General features: G+C 61.6%; 1 protein-coding gene across 3 annotated transcripts in view; it reads right to left on the reverse strand.

Moving 5' to 3' along the window:
* DGKZ (diacylglycerol kinase zeta) overlaps positions 1 to 20,835 on the reverse strand; it is a 44,482-nt gene extending 23,647 nt beyond the window's left edge. For 2 of the 3 annotated variants that reach the window (XM_075425771.1, XM_075425770.1), the window contains exon 1: positions 636 to 1,633. In XM_075425771.1, coding sequence (XP_075281886.1) covers positions 636 to 1,426 — 791 coding nt within the window. In that variant the 5' untranslated portion in view covers positions 1,427 to 1,633. Of the gene's footprint in view, positions 1 to 635; positions 1,634 to 20,635 lie in introns of those variants that run through there. The other variant, XM_075425772.1, reaches the window with a different exon arrangement.
* Positions 20,836 to 21,857: the final 1,022 nt, after the last annotated feature.

Below are 21,857 nucleotides of genomic sequence, written 5' to 3' on the forward strand. Positions count from 1 at the left end.
TGCGAGGCGGCCCTGTGGGACGAAGAGGTGCTGGCCGTGTTGCTGACGGCTCAGCTAAGGACACCCTGCACCCGGCGAAAGGCACAGCCCGGGCCTGCTGGGTCAAAGCCCTCGGGGGTGACAGGTCCATTGCCAAACAGCCTGCGAAGCTCCACCGAGCTGCAGTGCTGGGGCTGCCTTTGCAGGGACACCCCAGAGCCCTTGTCCCGCAAAGGCTTCCTGCAGCTTTCCCATCCCAAGGCACCTCAAAGCCCGGGGCATTTCTGGAGACCAGCACAACCAGCTGGAAAAAAACAGCTGTTTTTCTGGGGCCGGCAAGCTTCTCCCAGATGTGCCAGGGCAGAGGAAAGGAGCAGCAGAGCTGGCCAGCTGGAGAAAGCGTGCATCTCCAGCCCATAGCCAGGCCTGCCACCTCCCTCTGGCTCCGGGTAGGCAGGAGGGGATGCCCGCAAGCGCCAGGGGCTGCACCGAGCGCATCAGAGGCAGTGCTGGTCCAAGCGGGAGATGCTCGGGGAATGTGAGCAGCGCTGCAAGACAACGATGGCAGCCAGGGTCAACGGCGTCGAGCCCCTTCCCTCCTTCCCAGCCTCCCCTCCCCGAGGCGTCGTACGCTGGCACGCTGCCACCATACATACAGCAGCCGGGGGCTCCAGCCGTCCGGGGCGGCGTGACGGGCGGGCTCCGGTCCCACGCACTCGGGGAGGGCAGCAGAGGGGCACCTGGCTCCGGCCACCCCCGAGCAGTGCTGGGCCAGCAGCCACAGGCGGCCGGAGGTGAGCGGCCCGGGCCGGGAGACGTCACTGGAGCGGCGGCGCTGGCTCAGGCGGCGGTAGCGGCCCGGCAAGCCGTAGGAGGCCCGGCCATAGATGGACTCGGTGGGCAGGCGGTGGGATGAGGCACGCCGCAGGCAGCGGGGACCCCGCGACAGCAGCCCAGCCTGGAACGGTCGCAGCCAGGGCAGCATGGCCAGCCACCGCTCCTCGGCCCACCGCTCGCGCCGGCTCCGCTCGGCTCCCACCGCAGCGCCGACGCCACCGTCCTCCGGAGACTCGGATCCGGAGCTGTCGGCGCGGGGCGCCCCGTCCACCTCCTCTCCGGTGGGGACCAGGCCGGCCAGGAGGACGGAGGGACCCACCAGCTGGGCATCGACGGCTCGTGCCCGGCCGCCACGCTTCATCTGGACGGCGAACCTGGGGCTGAGGCAGGGCGGCGTGGTGCTGGAGCGGCGGCGGGGGCTGCGGCGCCGGGGCAGACCCAGGCAGGAGAGGGCCGGCAGCGGGGCGCCCGAGCCGCGGCGGCGCTGGGCCAGCGAGGCGGAGGGCAGCCCTGCTTGGGAGCGTCGCCTGGCCTTGCCCGTGGGCACGGCCACTGCGCTGGCACGCTGCGGTCCCTTCCTCCCAAAGTGACGCCTAAAGAAGGTTTCCATCGCACCCGGGTGGTGGCTGTTAACACAGAGACCAGCAATTAAGTAGGCTCCTCCATGAGCCTCCTATGGGGGTCCGGGCAGGCAGGCATGGGGGTGGCAGGGGACAGAGGGAGCAGAGAGGGGGGGACACGGCGATGCCACCCACAGCACACAGCAGGGCTGGAACCCGCTTGCTGGGTAAGTGCATCGCTGGGGCTCCCGCTCCCCACAGCTGCCCCGCTCCTTGGGCATCACAGCTCAGCCCAAGGTGCTGCAATGGCAGGGCAGCGGTCACCGCCTGCCCAGTACCCCCACAGCCATGCTCACCGCGGCGGGATCGGCAGAGGCCCCACACCCTGAGATGCCTATCAGTCCTGGAAAATACCCCCACCGCTCTCCCGGTGCTGGTCCACCTGGCTTCCCCACGGGAACCGCTCTGGCCAAGCACCAGCCCCACTGAATTTGCAGCAAACGGCAACTCAGCCCTTGCAAATCCTGAAGAAGAAAACCGACCAGGCAAGTAAGAGCAGGGCCGACAGATTTGGTAGGAGCTGGCTGGGAGAGCTGGAGCCTGAGAGAGCTGGAGTAGAGCTGAGGAGAGCTAAGAAAATCATCCCATCTGTCCTGCGCAAAACCCCCCCCCTCTCCTGGTGGGAAGAGCTTTACTGGGGCTCTCCAGCCTTGCCTGCCCAGCTCTCGAAGCTTGACAAGCTGCCCGGACGTTGCAGCAGTCTGTGGAAAGCACCAGGCCACCGGTGGAAGGTGCAGCAGCAGTTTCAGCACTGGTGGCTCGGTGTGCAGAGGCTGGAGCGGAAGAGGCTGAATCTGACTAGCTCCAGTGCTGCCCTCCTCCAGAGCCAGTGCTTCACTTCCCACCCACCAGCCGCTGCCTCTCTTCAGCTGCTACAGAGAAGATTTATCCAAGGGCAATGCAAAAAAACCCACCAAGACCCACAGTTTGGTAGCAGAAACTTCGGGCTCTTCAATTGCTCCCAACGCAGGGGATTCTGGATCACGGTGGCCTGCAGGCACACATGAGCCACCACCATTCTCAGCAATTTCTTTGCTGCACAAGGTGGCTCCTCTACCCATCACAAGGGTACAGCACACCAGTCACCACTGCAATAAGGTTGGCACCTGCTGCACTCGCTTCTACCTTCCTCCCTTGTCATGCTCTTTTATGCACGTGCTTGCAAGTCAGCAATACCAGAGGACCTTCAGTAGACACCCTGGCCCAAATGCCCACTGCCCCGAGGTCCACATAAACAGGCAAACTTGTCAGAAGCTTCCCTTTTTGCTTGGAATATGCATGTACAATGGTACATGTGTATTATTTTCTGAAACACAGACTGGAGCTTTTGCTCAGTGCTTGTACCACAAGCAACACATTGGGATGTACCTCTGTTTCTTTCAGAGCAGTACAAAGCTGAGTTTGTATTTTTGTAGAAGGTCAGGACTGGTAGGCAAGGAAGGCAGCTCTTTAGTTTCTACAGTCTTGTTGCCATGCCTGTACCCAGTAATGCAGCACAAGGAGGGAAGGAAGGACAATGATGCCCTCCAGAGGAATCTGGAGTTTAGAGAGCAGCATCAATGCAGCTAAAGCCTGGCTGAACTGAAAGCAAATGCAAAGTGCCCCCTCCTGGGAGGGACTTCTCAAGTCCCACCAGTGAGCAATCCAGGTACACCCAGTGCTACCTGGTCACCAGCAGGTTAACCATCACACCACCGAGGCCCGGGCAGTGGAGGGAAAAAGCACCTTTTGCTGATCACCCTGCTTCTAGCCACCCCCCGACCCTGTAGTGCTCCACTCCTGTTCCTTCTCCCCATCATCTGCAGGATGATGCACAGTAAATGCTGATGCACAGTAAACTGCATCACCACCAATAGGTGTTAAAAAATGTCTGAACAAATAAAATGCTCAAAAACCCAAGAGAGAGCACTGCCCGGGTGTGGCATGCTGCAGCAGACCCTTCTTGGCCAGCTTTACCTGCTGGGGGAGATGTATGGCCCAACTATATCCCAAATGAGCTGAATGGATCCTCCCTCCCGCCCCAGATATTCCACTAGCATGAAGCTGCTGTACTGCTTGCTGAGCTGTTGCTAAGGGCAGGAAGATCTCTCAACACAGCTTCCTTCCTTTTTGCACCACAGTCTCGTGAGGAAATCTGCTTAAACAACCTTGGCTTGACATTTATGTTTGGGTACTAGCTGATTATGGCCTTTCTTATCTTCAGAGCTGTCTGCAAGCAGCATACGGACTCACGCTCCAGCCACCAGTGGTAAGGATTACCACTGGGCAACCATCTGACAGCCCACAACAGCACGACGTGGCAGCTCAGATATGATGGTCAAGATATCCCCATCTCTCCCAACTCACTTCCAATCTGAGGCCCAAATGGTGTATCACAGGTGTCAAGAGCTGCTGCTAGCGGAGTAGATGGACAGACTGCCAGGGGTGCCCAGGGTTGATGTGCACTAGCAGAGCTGCGTGCAGAGCAGCCGGGGAACCATGCACTAGGCGGAGAGAAGCCCAAGACGACCTAAGCCCTGGAAGACCCTGGCCTAGCACCAACTCTTTTCTGGGATCTCCACTGTTTGTCAGTGACACAAGACAGAGCAGAGCCAGTGTCCGTTGCTGCGCTGCAGACTGCATGGCTTGGCCCAGTTAGGTAAGGAGGCTGGACAGGCAGCCTGGCACTTGCGGGGTGGGAGGGAAAGGAAGTACTGCTGCACGCACTGGATATCAACTCTACCTACAAGCAGCTTTGCACTATCATTTCAATCTCCTTCTGTGAATGAGGAAGGAGTCAGCAGCTCTGGTCTGCTCATAATCTGCAGTCAGAGCTCTTGGGAGGTTTTTTTTCCTAACCAGACCCCTCGGAGCTCCTCAGCCTCCTGTGCTCCCTGCCTGGCACTGGTGGGCAGGCATGTTGCTGAAGCAGGAACACGTCCTGGAGCGTGGGCAGGCAGCAGTGCTGCCCTTGAGATCTGGGGGAGCAGGGGGCTGCTGCAGGAAGCTCCCTGGGCACTCAGAGTCTAAGGACAGAGCTAACCTCGGTGGCAGGATCTAAATGCCCTTGCAAAGTCAAAGCAGGGATCAAAGAGGAAAAACTTGCATCTTGTAACTTCAGTGGACACAAAGCTCGTGGACTGGCTGATACGGAGACCCAGCTCTGCAGACAGCCAGCAGCCATCCCTCCTGCATTGGTGGTAGCTCCAAAACCAGACAGGCTGACTCCTATGACTAAACATGCAGCGTCCCTGAAGGCATAGGCTCTCCCCACGTCAGGAGGAGCTTCTTGATATTCAGCTCCGTCACTCTGCTTTACTCCACCAGGCTCAAACAAATCCCCATGTACCATACTGAATCACAGGCCCTCTGTGCCCTTAGACACGTAGAGGGATGCTGTGCCATATGCCTGCTCGGCCCTTCCTCTACATTATTATTCGCTTTGTACCTCCAGCAGCCGGGTCTATTCCTGCCAACACCCAGCAGCAAGAGAGATCCCAGGTTACCTTCATACAGTGCCAAACCTGGCACCCAACAGTGGGCAGAAGACCCTTCTGCAGGACATTGCCAGCAGCACAACGCACAAGGCTTGAGCCCTAGAGAAGCCTGGACTTGAAAAACACCCTCAGCTCCTCCTGACCTTTCAGCAAACCTCCAGTTAGTCGACTGGAAAGCATTTTTTCCAACCACATGGCTACAGCAAGTAGAACGAGTCCGAGAGTTTCACCCTGCTCCATGACGAGCACCCGTCCTGACGGTGGCTGGCTGCATCCCTGCATCCCGGCTTGCTGCAGGTACCAGAGCCGACAGCGTGCAAACAGGAGCCCTTTTCAGTTTACAAGCTGTCCTCCCCTGGCAAGGACGCTTGACTTGCACAGCTCAACTACAGGGAAACTCTAAGTGTTATTAATAGCCACCCCTGCGTGACACCAAGATCTCCTGGGCTTCTGCCTCTGTCTCTTCCCTGCCAGGACACTGGAGGGACTGAGGGGCAAGAGCGCAGGAGTCCATCCAGGGAGCTGCTGCTCATCCCCGCCCAGCTGACATACCACCGCTTGCCTTCAGCCTCAGTTTCCATCACAAGCTCTGCCCGCCCTCCCCTCCCCCTTCAGTGCTCTGATACTCAGTCTTCCCATGTACGCTGCTGTCCCCACACCACCCTGGCTGAGATCCTGTCCCCACTCTCCTGTCCTGCTCCCAGGCATCAGTCACCGACCTCTCCTCTCCTGGAGAGGCTGAACCTCTCCTGGCTCCCCAGCCAGCCCTCTGCAAGATGCCGCGAAGAGCAACCAGCACGGATGAGGTCTGCGGAGGAAGGTGTCCCCATGCCAGATGGGGAAGGGAGTACACTGGTCAAGATGTGGTGCAGCCCTCAGGGCTTTGGTTGCAGTGAGGCGAGCAGCGATCAGCAAGTTCCCAAACTCTACGTGGTTTGTTTCTACACAGAATTTCCATTCCAGCTGTAATCTCTCCTACCTCATGCAAATAAAACAGTGACTGGAGCTCCCTGTGCTGGGGACACACAGCACCCTCCAGCATGAGCAAGCAGATGCAGCTCCCCCCTGGACAGGAGTAAGGAGGCTCTGCCCAAACCAAGGACCTTCCAAACTGGCGCGAGGGGTGAGCTACTGGCCATGCTCACCTTCTATTTTAGGATTCATTCATTTGATCTACTGCAACAAGTGCCACCGCCTACGCAGACCATAGCATCTTGCTCCCAGGCTCCTGAGCTGCAAGGGCATGGCATTCTCAGGGCAAATCGCAGCCAAGGGCATCCTCGGTTGTACCATCACCCTCATATATTGTGGAGGAGATTACTGCTACCACCTTAACGTTGCCCCTCCAGGCTGCAAAAGGCAGTTTCTGGTCCTTGCAGGGCACTCGGAGGGGAACAGTGAGTCCTGGGGCTGATCCAGAGGACTTCGAACGTCCCTCCTTTCAGTGAGAAAGCAAGGCAAGGGCTTAGAAACCGGCTGGTGGTCACATGCATGCAGCTGCAGAGGACCTCCTCCCAGCCCTGAGGTCTCTGCACGCGCAGCCACAGCACCCCTCTCTGCAGGGAGCTGCGCAGAGGCCCCTGCCAGGGCTACTGGGCATGGACAGCAAGAGCAAGGCACCCTCGGCAGCATCTAAGGGCTTTGCTAACTTGCTCAGATGCCTGTCAGTGCTACTGGGCACTTTGGTTGACCAACCTGGAGGCCCCAGGACTGCGCTGCTTCACAAGGGACAGGCAGCAACGTCGGTTTGGCCTCTTTGTACCCATCCCGCATGTGGCCGAGCAAGAGCACAGCTCACAGCCTCCTGCTCCCACACCTACACACCTCCGCTCCGTGGCGTTGCAGCAGGGCCAGTGCTGTGGACCTGATGCAAATACCCTGACGCACCCCGGACACAAAAGGATAATGGGATCCTTGCATGAGATGGCTAAAAGTAAAACTCGCCCACTGGCTTTATTTCAGGGGACAGGAGTTTCACAGCGCACCCCAACTGGCAGCAACGGCTCAGCGTCACCAGTTCAGCATCACTTCTGACTGCGGGTGCCTGAGGCAGATCACCATGCAGTACACACCAGGGATGAGACATGGCCACTAACTTCAACCCCACACACTTTCTGGTTGTTCACACTCCACCAGGAGCTGGGGACAAGACACTGAAGAGACGCAGCCTCTAAGCCGCCTTCTTTGGACAAGCAAGGCAGGGGGATGGATGCAGGGACAGGGAGCAGCAGCTCCTTGCCTGAGGTCGTAGCCAAGGCAAAGAAATGAAACACTGTGGCTTTGCAGCTTGTCATGGGAAGCTTCTCCAAGGGGCAAAGTCAGGTGGAAGGAACTGTCCTGGGCCACGCAGTGACCTTAGCATGGTCCCCACCACCTGGCTGAGCCTCGATCAAGGCAAGGCAAAAGGGATCAGTCACCCCACCTTCCTGCCTGGCCCTTCACAAGAAAATGCTCTCAAGTTCAGCTTGCTGGGAAGAACAGGGACAGCGAGCAGAAGGGCCCAAGACTTTTTTACAGTTCCTGTCATAACCCCACATCCTTCTGGTGGCAGCTCCATTCCTGCCTCGCCCCAAGCTCTGCATGATGCCCTGGTGCCACCTCCCCATCACTGCCTTCTCAGGGCAAACCTGAGATGTGCTTTAAGGCACATCTGCCAGACTAGCTCATACCCTCCACTTATGCTTCATAAAGTCAAGAGTTTGCCAGCCCTAAGGCTCAGAGTAATGTTCCCATTACAACAATGTGATTTCCTTCCCAAAATCCATGGAAGACAGTGCTTTGTCTTCATTTAAGCCAAAGCCGTCTCCTTGGAGGCTCCTGGGCTGCCTCCGGGCGTTCATATCCCTTGACAACTTTCCACCATCATAACATTATGAAGTTTATTTGCCACTACAGTAAATAGTCTGCCTCCTGGTTATCAAGAAACCCAAGAGCCCTGACTTCAACAATCTGTCGCTGCGTTTGCTCGGGGAGCCAAATGGCAAGACTGATGGCCTCCCGCAGCGAATTCACCCGGGATGAAACGCAGAGGGCGAGCCACCACCACCAGTGTGTCATGGCCGAGGCAGAGCAGGGGTCGGGGGAGAGGCCGGCCATGCAGTTTCTATTTCAGTCGCCTCAGCAGGACTGGCAATGCAGGCTGGGAAGGACTTCAAGAGTTTCTTCTTGCTTTCTGCGCTCCCTTTGCAGAGAGAAATGCACGAAGCAAAGCAGTGGGGGGCTCAGCAGGGTGCCCGGGCGCTTTGGGTGCCCAGCCCATGGTTTCTTTAGCAGATTCCCACCGTCCTCCCCAGGGCTGGTTCCCTCCTTTGGTACGCACGGCTCTCTGCCTCCCATACAGGAGGGACGTGCTATTTAAAGGGAGACCGGTCGCGCAGCCTGGCTCTCTGATCCAAACTCCCCAAGCAACCCTGGAGTTTTCTCCCAGAGCGCAGGGACAACATCCCGGCGTGGGGATGACAACCTGGGCAGCGCAACACGTAGCATCTGTCCAGGGCATCAGCCCCAGGGAGCAGGCGGTGAACCCAGCATAAAGACAAAGCTGCAGCGTGGCAGATGCAGAGCACAGGCAGCTATTCCCAGGGCTAGGAAGTCTTTGGACCTCCCAAAGGCACGCAAAGACCTTTGCACCTCCCACAACAAAGCCAAGAGAGCCTCAGGTGCTCAGCTACAGGCACTGGTAACAAAGAGATGGGAGCTGCACGCCTGCCTCCAGCCCACAGCTCGGACTGGGAACAGCATCCCTCCACTCCTGGCAGAAGCGGGGTGCCTCACTGCCAGCAGGGAGATGCCAGGAGCCCACAGGTCTGTCCTGCTTCCCTAAACTGTCCCAGGGCAAAGTGGCCGGTGGTCCCGGCGAGGCGCAGGCTGGCTCCCCACGCCGCCGTCCTCTGCCACACGCAGATTTCCCACTGCTGTCCCCATGCCACACGGGCTGGCAGCTTGCAGCCAGTGCCACAAACGGCAGCAGACCAGGTGGCTGAGCACGCAGGTCTGGCAGGGAAAACCCCTGCCCTCCTTCCAAAGGGGAAACGACAGCCAGGTGCCACCGAGTGCCACAGCAGCTGCGCTTCGCAGAGCCTCTGCCCCGGGGACCCCTTGTAGCCCCACGGGCTCGCTGCAGCCGCTGGCAGCAAACACGGCTCAGCAGGTCGAGGGTCTCGGGGGTGACTTTGGGGTCTGCTCCCCCTTGCCCTTCCCCAGTAGGACGGGACCCGGTCCCTGCTCAGACCATACCCACGCACTAAGGGCTGGTTCCCCCGGCCCCCTCCCATCCCCCACCCAGCACAGATGAAAGCAGGGGGACCAGGAGGAAGAGGAGGAGGACAGAGAAGGCGAGAGAGTGGGGAAAAGCCCCCATGACCTGGTTCGGAGCGGCGCGGGGTCCCTGCAGGTGCCGAGCCGGCGGCGGTGGCCTTGCAGGAGCTGCGTTGGGCCAGCCCTCCCCAACCAAGTCCTAGTTTGGAGAGCGAGCGCTCGGCTTCTCCCTCCGCCTCCTCCCTGCGCTGCAAACCCTGACAGCACTCGTTAAAATAACCAGCTGCACTTCCTCTCCGAGCAGCCCCGAGGCCGGCCCAGAAAGAGAGGGGTCCCCCCTCCGGCACCCAACTAAAACGGAGGGATGCCACCGCTTCGCTCGGAGAGGAGGATGAGGGGAGGAACCCGCCGAGGAGGCGATTCTCTCCCGCCTCCGTGGGAGCCTGATAAAGATAAATGGGTTTGCATGGCTGCTCAGAGCCGAGCCGCCTGCCATGGAGAGCCTGTGCTTGTGCACAGGAGGTAACTTGCTCCCAGCTTATGGCCAGTGTCCGGTCCAGACAGGCTCCACAGATGTCTCAGGGGCTTTTTACCTCCCCTTGTCACTGCAAACTCCCCACGGGACCTCTCACAGCCAGGCTGGGGACTTCCCCGTCACGCTTCACCACCGCCCCAGGTCCTCCAGCTGTGCCCAGGGAGCTGCTCCCAGCCAAACGCAATGCAGCTCCCTTTTGGGGCCACGAAACCCATCTTCGCTTCGGCCTTTGCGGGGGGGTGGGGGTGGGTGGTCACGCAGAAGGCCGGCTCGCTCCATGATGCCCACGAGGGGTGAGTCACTGGCTACTGTTATTTCGGTCATTTACCCAGCGATGGGTGCCGATAGCCACGCACGTGGCTATAGTGAGTCAGCGCAGGCGGCCACAGCTGGGACCTTGTCCTTTCACACCCTGCCTCCTCCTGCCTGCCCCTTCCCCTTGCCTACATCTCATGGCTAAAATTAGACGGGGAGCTCTTTTCCTCTGTGTGTAGGAGCGCGCGTGTGTTTGGACCGTGCCCAGCATCCTCGGGGCCTGGAGGGAGACTACAGCAAAACGATCATAACAAAACGTCAGGGGAGGCTGCTGCCAGCGCGACGCAGGCGGCAAGCTGCCTTCCCCAACGGGTATCCTGAAAGCGGTTCACAGGAAACCATTACCCAGAGGGGAGCCGGGCCTGAAGGCTGAGCTCCCTCCACCACTGCCATCTCTCTCACGGCAGCAGCAGCGAGTGGCCTTTGCAAAGCGGCGGGAGCCGGGGGCGAGCGAGGACACATGAGCAAAGCTCTTCACTGCCAAAGCTGCTGCAGCAATTGCATTTGGCCCTTTCCTCATGGCACCAGCGGGGAAGCGGAACTGGAGATGCCCAGGCCAGGCAGGAGATGTTCACCCCTGCTCAGCTTTCTCTCCTCTCAAACCTGGCAGCTGCTGAAGGATGGAGGGCTCTGCCCTTTCCCTACACAAAGTATGCATCCTTCAGACTTCCCAGCACCAGGGAAGGGCCAGCTGCCACTAGCAGCCAAGCAGGTCCCAGCGTCCGCACAGCCCCAGGGCAGCCATGGTGCCGGCTGCGATCAGAGGAGGAGGAGAGGCTGTGGAACGGCCCTTAGGAACAGTCCCCAGTCCATTGCTGTTAAGACCCGCTTACTGGGACCGGCAGGACGTTTTATCAAAGAGGAAATTAAAATTATGTTATAACCAGCTTCCCATTTAGAGCAAAGAAGCCTGGTAAGGGATATGTGTGGTTCCTCCCCAGCCCCACCTCCAGCCAGGGAAGCTTCTCTCCAGCAGCCCCATGCCCACCCTGCTCTCCCTGCCCCCCAAAGTCTACCCACAGCAGAGACCCCTGCCGACACCGCCTGCTGCTCCTCACCCCCCTCCTGGGCCAGCAGAACCCAGACGACTTGCAAATGGAAACAGCCTGTAGGGATGCCCAGGGAAGTTTCTAGCTGGTCCCAAAATGCTTTCCAAGTCAAGCAGACCAGCAAGAGATCAGGTCACTGGTTCTCCAAGTCCCTTTCCCTGGAGGCAGCAGGAGCAGGAAGCCCAAGAGCCCTCTCCTCCTCAAGCCAGCTAGGCAAACCTTCCCGCTGCTGCTCTCCTCCTTCCCCCCGTGACTTACTAAGCCCTCACCCTGCAAACATGCACACAGGCGAATGGGCGGTGAGGGAGACCTTCAGTTCCCCGTGCTGCTGTCACAGGTTTCAGTCTGCTGGGTTCAAGCAGAAACCAGTGCTCTGAGTCGAGAGGCTCCTCCGCCCCACACAGCCCTGAGCAAGGCTTTCCAAGCGAGGAGACCCTGGTCCCATACACCTGAAACCACACCACAAGTGGCAGCCCCTGCAGGTGTCTGCACAGGGGGTGGAAACGCTCAGCACCCCTGAGAGACCCGGTCCCCAGCGGCTTTCCCCAGCCCCCCTGCAAAGCCTGAGGCTAAGACAGGAAAGACACCTCCTCTTTCTGCGTCCCAAGCCTTCATCGTGACCCTGTGACTAAGGAAAGCACATGCTGACTTGACACCCAAAAGGCCTTTGTTGGTTTAACTGTGACCCTGTTACTGATAGCAAGCCTAATCTTTGGTTTCACTTTTTCACCTCGTGGCAGTGAGCTACCAAGCCTTTTTCTTCCCCACCTCACGTCAAAATTAAAGTAACTCCTTTTAGCAACGTTAAACCTATCACTTCTTGGTTTTGCTAAATGTCAGCTTGTCCCTTTGCTACAAACGAGAAGGCAGGAGCAGAAGCTGATTTTTTTTCTCCTCCACTCTTTTTGTTCTAAATGCCTTCAGCATACCTGCATTGATGTGCTCCCTTTCCTTCTCTTCTCCTAACATCCCCACACCTGTCAGCTCCTGCAGCCTCACCGACAGGCCCTTTCCTCCCGCCATCCGCCGGAGCGGAGGTCCTGGGGGAAGCGGCGCTGCCGGTGCAGAGAGCAGACCACCCTCTCCCTTCCCGGTGAGGGCTAACACTTCCACTCCAAGCAGCAGCACGGGGCTGCCTGACTCTGTCCCCCAAGTCTCCCTGCTCCCGCTCCCACAGGGTGACACTGGCTGCTCCGGAGACCACCAGAGCCGGGGCAGCAATCCCGGCCCTGGGTGCAGAGGTTGGGCGGGCGCCATTGGGTGGCTCTGAGCGCTACCAGGGCACGCAAGCCAGCGCGGCGGCGAGCTGCCCAGCAGCCGCCTCCGCGGGAGGTTTGCCTCGGAGCACTGGCCAGCCCGCCGACAAGTCTAACCCAGCAAGCCACTTCAGCCACAGCAGCATGAAAAAAGCCCCACGCAGATGCCTTGCGAAGCCCTCCTGCACAGAGGAGAGGACAGCAAAAGCAGGAGGGAGGCGACGAGGCCAGCGACCCTTCCGAGGGGCTGTGCCGCAAGCCTGGCGGCAGCAAGCACCAGGGCAGGGCCGGAGTGCCGAAGGGCGACCATCCCCTCTGGTGTTCTGCCCCGGTGCTCCAGGCCTTGCCAGCCCGTCCACCTCCCCTCCGCAGAGCGCCTGCCAGCCACGCTGCCTCTCGCCCACACCACCGCCCACCACGGGACGCCCAAGCAGCACTGGGGCACAGGACTTTGTGTCTAGAAGGTCGGGCAAGCTGGAGACCGAGCGGGAAACTTGGAGAGGCCCAAGATGCCGTGCAGACGTGGTGACACCCAGAGCAACCGTTCAGCAGAAGGCAGGAATCGGCAGTCCTCTGCAGGGATCTTCCACCGAGGCGCTTCTGCGAGGCACTCACACAAGCACCGCCAAATCCTGACCAGGCTGATGTGCTGCTCCACAAAGACCACGGTGTAGGGAGCCTGGGAACAGGGCCTGGGACTTGTCCCTACCTCCACATCTCCTCGGGAGCACCCATGAGCTCCCAGCACCACGGCTAGCCTAGGTGTTGGCTCCCACACAGCAACCACGTCCCAGTAATCGCGACTGCCTCCCAGGCCCTGGTATCCCACCATGTCTGGCAGCCCCAGCCCTACTCAACGTCAGGCTGCTTCGGCCATTTGGCTAAACCACCCTCTCAGCGTTCTCATCTGAGGTCTTCAAAGCGCTGAGCATGCACGGGGTCTAGGTGCTATGGCCCTCATGCCCACAATGGCTAGGACATGGAGGAGGAAGACCTCTACTGACCTTCACCCCAAACACTAGCAAAACGGGGGCTACCATGTTAGCCGACGGAAGTGCAGCAGCGAGCTGCCCTCTAGAACAAGGTTAGTGACACAGGCAGCAGGCAGGCAGCCTGGCTTTCAGCGGCCTTGGTTAGTGCAGACACAAGAGGGTGACGTGGGGCGAGACGTGGGTGGGAGGGAGGAGAAACGTTGCGGCAGCTGCTGGGACTGCACAGCCTGTGCAAGCCAATAAAAATACCACGTACTTATACACCGCCGGCCGGTGCTTTATCCTCCTGGATCCCCATCGGCCGGGCTGGCTGCCCTGGAGACAAGGGAAGACACCTTTGTGGGGCAGGTGGAGTCTAGGGACACAAAGAAAGTGGTCAGCAAGCCCTCCCCACAAATGTGCCTGGCCGCCCAGCACATCTCACTGTCCTCCCCCTCCACAGCTTCGCTGCCCTGGTGCCATCCCTCCACCCTGCATGCTCTCCTCACGTCCTCAGCATGTGCAGACCCCGGGGGCCCCAGTGGCACCCACGCCACTGTCCCTGCCGTCAGCCGTGGAGGTCAATGCAGGCAACACACCACAGAGATGGGGTCAGCAAGACCAATTCTCCCTTCGGAGCCACTCAGTGAACATCAACCACCACACTCCGGCTTCTGGCATACTAACCCAACCCAGTCCAGAGTCACCTCCAGCCTGACCTAGGTGGCTGCAAGAGCCTAACTGTGCCAGGCCCTGCACCTCCCCAGGGTGCACGGCTCAGGGACCAGGGCCAGGCTGGCACACAGAGTGAGCCCTGCTTCCCTCCCTCCTCCCCTGCGCCGGCCTGGCTCCTGGCAGCCTTCACCTCGAGCGCTGGGTCCAGGCATGGATTTGAATTTCAAATAAATCATGAAGGTGCTCACCAAGCCTTGCATGGAGGAGCATTGTTTGGGCAGGGCAGGGCAGTTCGCCTGCTCCCAGCCCTCCAGCCCCTGCGAGTGGGCACCGAGCCCCTGGAGCCCCAACCCACCGCCAGCCAGTGAGCAAAGCCTTGGTGACCCAGTGCAGAGCACCTTTCTCGGGACCCCTCTGACACCCGCCCCCACCACGTCTGCTTCCTCCGTCATTCAAGTGACAAGGAAACTTGTGGGTAGGTAACGCCATCGTCCGAGCCCAGGCGGGGGGTCCTCGGTGGCAGCCTCTGCCGGAGCATCTCCTGGCCCCAGGCCAACCCCAGCCCAGTCGGGAGCCAGGCTGGGGAGCGGGGTGCCTCTGACCGTGCACCCCGGCAGCTCTTTCTGCCTCTTAATCCCGCCATCTGCCAGCCTCCGACGGGTGCAAAATCCCTGCTGAAAACATCTCCCCCCCGGCGCATTTCAGCAGTGGCAGCTGCCGGGCGCCTGCCGTCAGAGTGCCCCACGCCGCGTCCCCTTGCGTGGTGACCTCGGGCTTGGGCAGTAAGAGGCTTAGCGCTGGATCCGAGCGGCTCCCGGCCAGGGCCGGGGCGGCAACGCAGGACCAGATACAGATAATCTGACCGAGAGGAAACTTTCACACGGAGGGGCCGGCACGTGGCCGGCTGCAGGGCCCCCCGCTCCCTCTCCGGCTGGCTACGGGCCGTGCTCAGAGGCCGGGAGCTCGGGAGGAGGCTCCCAGCTGTCTTACGTGCTTCTGCCCCATGACTCTCCATCCTCATCCCACCGGTGAGCCCTGCCCCGGAGAGGTGGTGGGACCCCCCCCCAGCCAGGGGGGAGCAGGCAGGATGGAGTCTCCCCGCTCTCTGGCTCCGCACCTGGGCTGCCAACGGTAAGTGAGGGATGGGCTGTTCTGGCACCCACGCTTCCTGTGGGAGCCGAGCTGCGACAAAACGAGGGGAAAACCCCCCGCAACGAGCATCTCCGTCAGCTCCCCTGGCTTCCTGGGACAGCAGAGCTGCATCGCGTTTCGGGCCGAGACTCCTGCCCCGCAGAGAGCCGAGCCGCAGCCGGCGAGCACGGGAAGGGAGAAAGGGCGAGCGGAGCTAGGGAAGGGGTGGACACCGAGATCTTCCCTGCCACTCCCGGCTGGGATTTTCAGGCCTCTCTGGCTGGGAGCCCCGCCGTGAGGGTGGGACCAGGCTGCGGTGCGGCAAGAGCCCGCCACAGGCCAGCATCCTGCGGTTATGCCAGGGAGCGGCAGCAGCGGCTCAGCCATGCCTGAGGCACGCTGAAGGCATCTCCCACCGGCTCAGGGCACGTGGAGGACGGGGCGGCAGCCAACGGTGGGACTGTCTCTGGCCAGACCTCCGTCTGCGCCAGAGAGGGGTTCCCCATGCCAGGGCCACGGACCCATATCTTGGGCAGCGTCCCCCAGCCCCCAGAGACAGGTTCCCACCTTCCACCAGTCCCTGCTGGCTGGGCAGGGCTCCTCTGGGATGGAGGATGCTTAGCTCATTTCCCCAGGCCCCGAACCACTGGGAAAGGCTGCCAGCCGTGAAATGGGCAAAGCTCAGGCACACTGTTCCCAGGCACGGGAGCAAGAGCTGCAGGTAGAAACTGGAATTGGCAGCCTAACCCAGACAGCACAACCTGCCCGGCAGGCAGGGCTGAGGCAGGAGGCCCATTAACTCCTACTGTCTGCGACAGCAGGGACTGGGAAGAGGTCCTTTCAGTCATTCCCTGGTGGGATGAGAAAGAGTTTCCTCCAGGGGCAGAGCTCACCGTTAACTACAAAGCTAACACCCCCGGGCATCAACTCCTAAACCACAGGCAGGAGGAGAACAGCGCTGGGTCTAACGCGTGTGCATAGGGCAGGGACTGGAGAGCTCCATCCCCCGGGCACTGGCCTGGCTAGCACAGCGTCATCGCTTGCCTTGGCAGGGCTTCACCCTCCACCTGGCGTCCTGATGCGGAGGAGAAGAAAGCCTCCCAGCTCCCCAAGGGAGTCTGCAGCTGCTGCCGGGCCTGCACATTGCAACAGAAAGACGGGCTATTACTTTTGTAATACCAGAGAGCTGGCCCAGGGAAAGCTCCTGGACTCAGGATCGCGAAGACAGAGGCAATTCTTCCCTCGGAGCCTGGTGCCAGCTCAGGAACCAGCAGGACAGGTTTCCTCTATTTCCACGCCTTGTCCGTGTCCCCGAGTAGGTCCTCCACCAGAGTCCCTGCCTCTAAAAGTCTCTGGGAGAAGCAACTCGCCTCCTGCCAGTCCCCATCTCTGATGAAAAGGACGGTCACGGAGCCTGAGCCTCAGCCTGCAGCCCTACCTCTGCTCCTGCGCTCAGCGTCTCAAAGTCAGCACCCATTTACGGGAGCCAGCAAGCAAGCGAACACGTGGCTGAAAGCTAACGCAGGAGCTTCAGCTCACGGAGTCACCCGAGCAAAAGAAACCAGAGCTCCACCGAGAGCGGAGCTGGAAGTTATATTTAGAGGCTTTGCCAAGTCTCTGGGGAGACTGTCTGCTCCCCAGGCACGACACCATGACGAGAGAAGGCAATCCTATGCTGCGTCCCCCACGGCCTGCTGGAGCTCAGGTTGCCTTCCACGAGAGCATGCCCCCCTCCCAGAGGGCTGGCCTCACCCTACCAGCATCTGCTCTAAGTCCACATGAGGACCCACGCAACCGAACAGCCCCTGAACTCTCCCCCCTCGCAAGATCCATGGCTCTGCCTCTCCCCTCTCAACACCATCTCCTTGCAAAGACCCATCCGTGCCTCCTCCCAGGGCCCTATACCCCTCTGCCGCCCTTCTCTCTTCCCATCATTTTTGTTCAAAGGAGGGAAGAGGTCCCTTGTCCTCCCCCCTCTCAGCCCCTTGAGGAGATAACAGGGTTTCCTGGAAAGGATGCTCCAGCTCCTACGGAGGTTAGAGGTCCGGCTCGCTTCTCCAGCATGGTGCCCGGGGCTGGTGAGATGAGGCAGGCGGCAGGCAGGGACCAAGCTAGGGAAGACCCCAGCCCCTGGGAGCAGCCAGGTCCCCCCACTCCGACCCTCCCCTGCCTCATCCCACCCACCCCACCGGTAAGCTGCGCTGGCTGCCAACAGGCACAGCTGCTCAGCGTGCCCAGCACTGTTTTTATCCCACCCCTGGCAAGATCAAAAGTCGGCGAGCTGCCCCACCGGAGGTCAGGCCTGGAACAGAGCAAACACGGCAGTGGGAACAGGTCTCCCGGCACATCCCACCCAGCAAACCAGCCCCGGCATGGCTGCTGGGGACAGCTGGGGACTCCCACGGCTGTCGCTGGCCCGGGCCCAGCTAATGCCACCCATCACCCTTGAGCTGGATGGGGAGCAGGTTTCAGAGCCAGAGGCGTGCAAAAGCTGCTCGCATGAAGGAGGAGGAGGAGGATTGCTCAACAGCTAGCTGGCACCAAGGTGCGCTGCGAAAAAGCCTGTCCCGAGGTGAGCGCTGCTCTCCGCCTGCCAGCATGCAGATCGCAAATGTCAGGCTCCTCACCACCATCTGCCAGGGTGACTGGGGCTCACCCCACCACACCCCTGCCAGGGGAAAGCTAACCCGAAGCCCTGTGCCCCGGCCAAGGGCCAGCAGGTTTGAGGGGACATGGGGGTAGCCCCCTGCACAGCGGGGATGGGGAAGGCTGGGTGACCGCCCCATGGGCGCTTCTCCCCCAGCTGCAAGACAAGCGACATCCCAGAAAGATGTAGGCGGGTGCTCGGCTCAGTTTCTCAAGTGCCGTTTACCCACACGCCACACCACCCACAGACCTTCCCCGGGGCAATGGTAGGCGCCCCCGGGCTCCGCGCAGGCTCCAGCGCTGGGCCTGCCAAAGGACCACAGCCAAAAACGTGGTCCCACGCCCTCTGCATGGCGACCGCCGACCGCCTGCCCTGATGGCAGCTCTGCTCCCACAGCAGACCCGGCCATCACATGCACCTCCTCTCAAGGGAGATGTGTTAAAGACACTAAAGGCCACAGGGCAGCCCCATTCCAGCATGCCACTTCTCCACACGGGGGAGACTGAGAAAGGGGCTTTGTTCCCAGCACCTGCACTCACTCCCCACGTTCCCCTGGAAAGGGTAAACCGTGCTGTTCACACACAGCACAAGAAACGGGGCACCTAGGAAGGAAATTTAATCCTAACCACCTATTATCTGATCAGCCCCAATCTCTTTATCAGCCCAATTAAAAGAATTACCCATCCGTGGCCCGGATGCATGTATTGTGCACTTGTCTCCATCAGCTCTGGAGCCAATTACTCCACCCTCCTGTAAGGCAATTACAAGGTACAGAAATAAGCCCGCTTGGAAAACACAGGGGACTAACGTACCACAGGAGAGCAGAGCTCGGGGGCTTGCCCCTCTTTTGCTTCGAATCCCCCCGGGGCTCACCTGCCCTGGGGACCAGGCAGGCTCTCTTGCCTTTTTGTGGACTTGTCCCTCGCCTGGCTGTGGCTGTGCCTCCCGGTGCGGCTGCGGGCAGAGCCCAGCAGCACGTGCCCACCTCTCTCTTTGAAGCTGGGGCTCTCCAGAGACTCATGGTTGCTAGCAGGCAAGCCCCTGCCCATTGCTGAGATTTCCTCTAGACCTGTTTCCCAGCCACACATGCTCTGGCTGGAGCACAGAACCGAAGGAGGTGCAAACTTCCTGACGGCTGGACTCGATGATCTGAGAGGTCTTTTCCAACCTTAATAATGATTCTATGATTCCTCACCAATGACTGCTGGAAAGCATTTGCAGGGTAGGGGCTGACTGTGCTTCTCGTCAAAAGAAAGTGCAGCAAAGCCTTCCCCCGCAACTCCCTCGGAGGAGGTGGAACTTCACGTCACACTTGGCGCCAATGCTCAGGTGGGCACGAATTCGGCAGCGTGCAGCCAGTGATCCCGCACAGCCTCCCGCTGAGTCCCCCTCCCACAGACACGTGTGGGAGCCCCTTCCTTCTTGGAAGCCCAGGGGAATCTCTCCTCGCTCCCCTGCAGCGCCGGGTGTTGCATGCATCACCCCAAGCTGGAGGAAACCGTGTCCACCATCAGTGGAAGAAGAATGAAAGAAACATCCACACGTCAAACCACCCAACGGGCAATTCCAGCTATCCCAGTGGGTGTGCTGGCCCGCTCCAGCTTGGCACCTCCTGCCCATCCCACTTTGCCTCTCCCCGACGTGTCCACGCTGCAGAAGGTTGTTCACACGTGGACACCTACCCCTCGGTGTAGGCTCCGATATACTTTGCAGGAACAGCAGCCCGAACCCCTGGGAGCCAGAGAGAGCCACCATGCAGTACTGGGGACAGGCCAGAGACTGCCAGGAGCTCCAGGCAGCCACTGCCACCAGCTCCGAAACCAGAGCAGAGGAGTGCACCGCTCTGTGGTGGGGTGACCTTGCAAGCCCTCCACTCCCAGCTCCAGCCTGGCTGTGGAAGTTGAACTGGGCCCTTTTCCCTGCACCCAGCGGGACCTGTGACACCACCCAGGAGCACTGCATCCTGCTCCAGGCCCCCCCGCACACCAGAAGTGCTGAAGGGCTGTGGCAAGTTCAGCAGAGAGCCACCAAGGTGGCTGGGGGCAGGAGCTATCAGATAAAAGGAGAGGCCGAGGCAACGGGGATGGTTTCGCCTGCGGAAGCGAAGGTGAAGGCTTCAGCTACCTGACGGGAAGGTACAGAGCAGACCGAGCCGGACGCTGCCCAGAGGCGCAAAGCGACCACCTGAGAGACAATGGGCACAGGCTGCAAGCAGGAAAGCTCTGAGTAGAGAGTTCACGATAGAAAACCCCCCAGAGCTGAAGCGCAGCAGCAGGTGCCCAGGGAGGCCGTGCAGTCTCCACCCCGGTGACACTCAAAATCCAGCACCGGCAGCCTGACTGAATTCAGCCCTGCTTGGAGGGTGGACCAGGTGACCTCCACAGGTCCCTTCAGACCTCAGTCATTCAACGTTTTCACACACCTCCAGACGGGCAGGAGCTGCTGGTGCGGGCCGAGAACCCCCCAAACCCTCATGAGGCCATCAGCAAGGCTGCCAGAGGCACGAGGACTCCAGGCAGGCAGCGAGTGAAGCCGGGGGTCCCAGCGGCGGCATGCCGGGGGTCCCAGCCGCGGGAAGCCGGGGGTCCCAGCCGCGGGATGCCGGGGTCCCAGCAGGCAGCACAGGGCCGGCACAGGGCTCCCGGTCTCGCAGGACGGGTGCGTGGGGATGGAGACCGGCGGTCCCGAGCGGGTCCCCCCGAGACGTGGCTCCGGCCTGGAGCAGCCAGGGCGATGCTCCCCCGCTTCCCGTCCCTCGTGTCCAGAGCTCAGGAGGAGGAGAACGCAGACTCATCCCCGCACCACATCCCGCACCCCGCCCCCCCCCCCCGCGGCCAGGTGCCGGGGCGGCGGGGCCGGCGCTGCCCGGTGCCCGCCCGGTGCTCACCTGCGCCCGAAGAGCTTGAGGCCAGAGAAGCGCTTGTTGCTGTGCCGGCGGCCCAGCGGTGGCGGCGGCGGCTGCGGCCCCCGCTGGGGCTCGGCGCCGCCCGACGCCCCGGAGGCGGCGGCGGCGGCGGCGAAGGAGGAGGAGGAGGAGGAGGCGGCGGAGGGCGAGCCGCCGGGCGGCGAGGGCCGCGCCGCCTCCATGGCCGGGCTCGGGGCTCGACGCCGCCGCTGCCGCCGCCCCGCGCCAGGGGAGGGGACGGGGGGCGGTGGGGGCGGTGGGGGCGGTGCGGCCGGGCCGGGCCCCGCCCCGCGGGCAGGAAGTGCGGCCGCCAACCGGCGGTACCGGAGGCCGCGCGGGCAGCGCCCCCTGCCGGCGCCCGGGCGGCGCGGGAGCGGCGGTGGGGCACCCGGCGGCGGCGGCTCGGGAAGCGGAGCCTTGCCCCTCGGCAAGGGGCTCGGCGGCAGGAGCGGAGCCTCCCCCCGCCGCCGCCTCTTCCTCCTCCTCCGCCTCCCATTGTTCACCGCCGGACGGGGACGGACACGGAGCCAACATCCCCACCGCCACCGCCCTCCCCGGGGAGCGGCAGTCGCCGGCGAGGCGAGCCCCGCGGCTCCCCGCCCGCGTTGCAGCCAGCCCGGCCTCGGCCGCAGCCCCCCTCGGGCAGGCCCCGCCGGTACCGGGGCACTGCCAGGGGCGGCCATGGGGACACTGCGTTTCCAGCCGAACCCGACGGCCCCGGGCAAAGCCCCGCTGACCCCGTGCGCTCGCGGGCCCCGGCGTCGAGGGCCCCCTGCTATCCCCACTGGGGCGGCTGTGCTGCGCAAGGCCGGCACCGGCACCGGAGATTGCCGGCGAGGCAGCGGGAAAGCACGTGGGGCCTTCCCCCCGACCCTGCAGCCCCCCGGAGCGGGAGGAAGGCATCAGAGCCCAATTCGGCCGGTACCTGGTGTCCATGTGCCCCAGAGGGCTCTGGGGGACATCCCAGGAGCGGTGCCGCCACATCTGCCGCCTCGAGAGCTGATGCGCTCAGCTGGCCCGGGGTTCACTCTCGCTCTTCCTCCCCCGGCAGCCGCTTTCCGGAGTCATCCCAAGGGCAGGGCCCTGGCAGCTCTTCGCCACCCGGCTGCCCGCCCGGGGCCCCGGCTTTGTTTGCGCCCTCCACCTGGTTCCTCTCTCTGCACTTCCTGGAAGTGCGAGGGCGGCTGTCATCGCAGCCCGCCGC

This window comes from Opisthocomus hoazin, chromosome 7 (assembly GCF_030867145.1).
Source record: "Opisthocomus hoazin isolate bOpiHoa1 chromosome 7, bOpiHoa1.hap1, whole genome shotgun sequence".
Classification (NCBI taxonomy): domain Eukaryota; kingdom Metazoa; phylum Chordata; class Aves; order Opisthocomiformes; family Opisthocomidae; genus Opisthocomus; species Opisthocomus hoazin.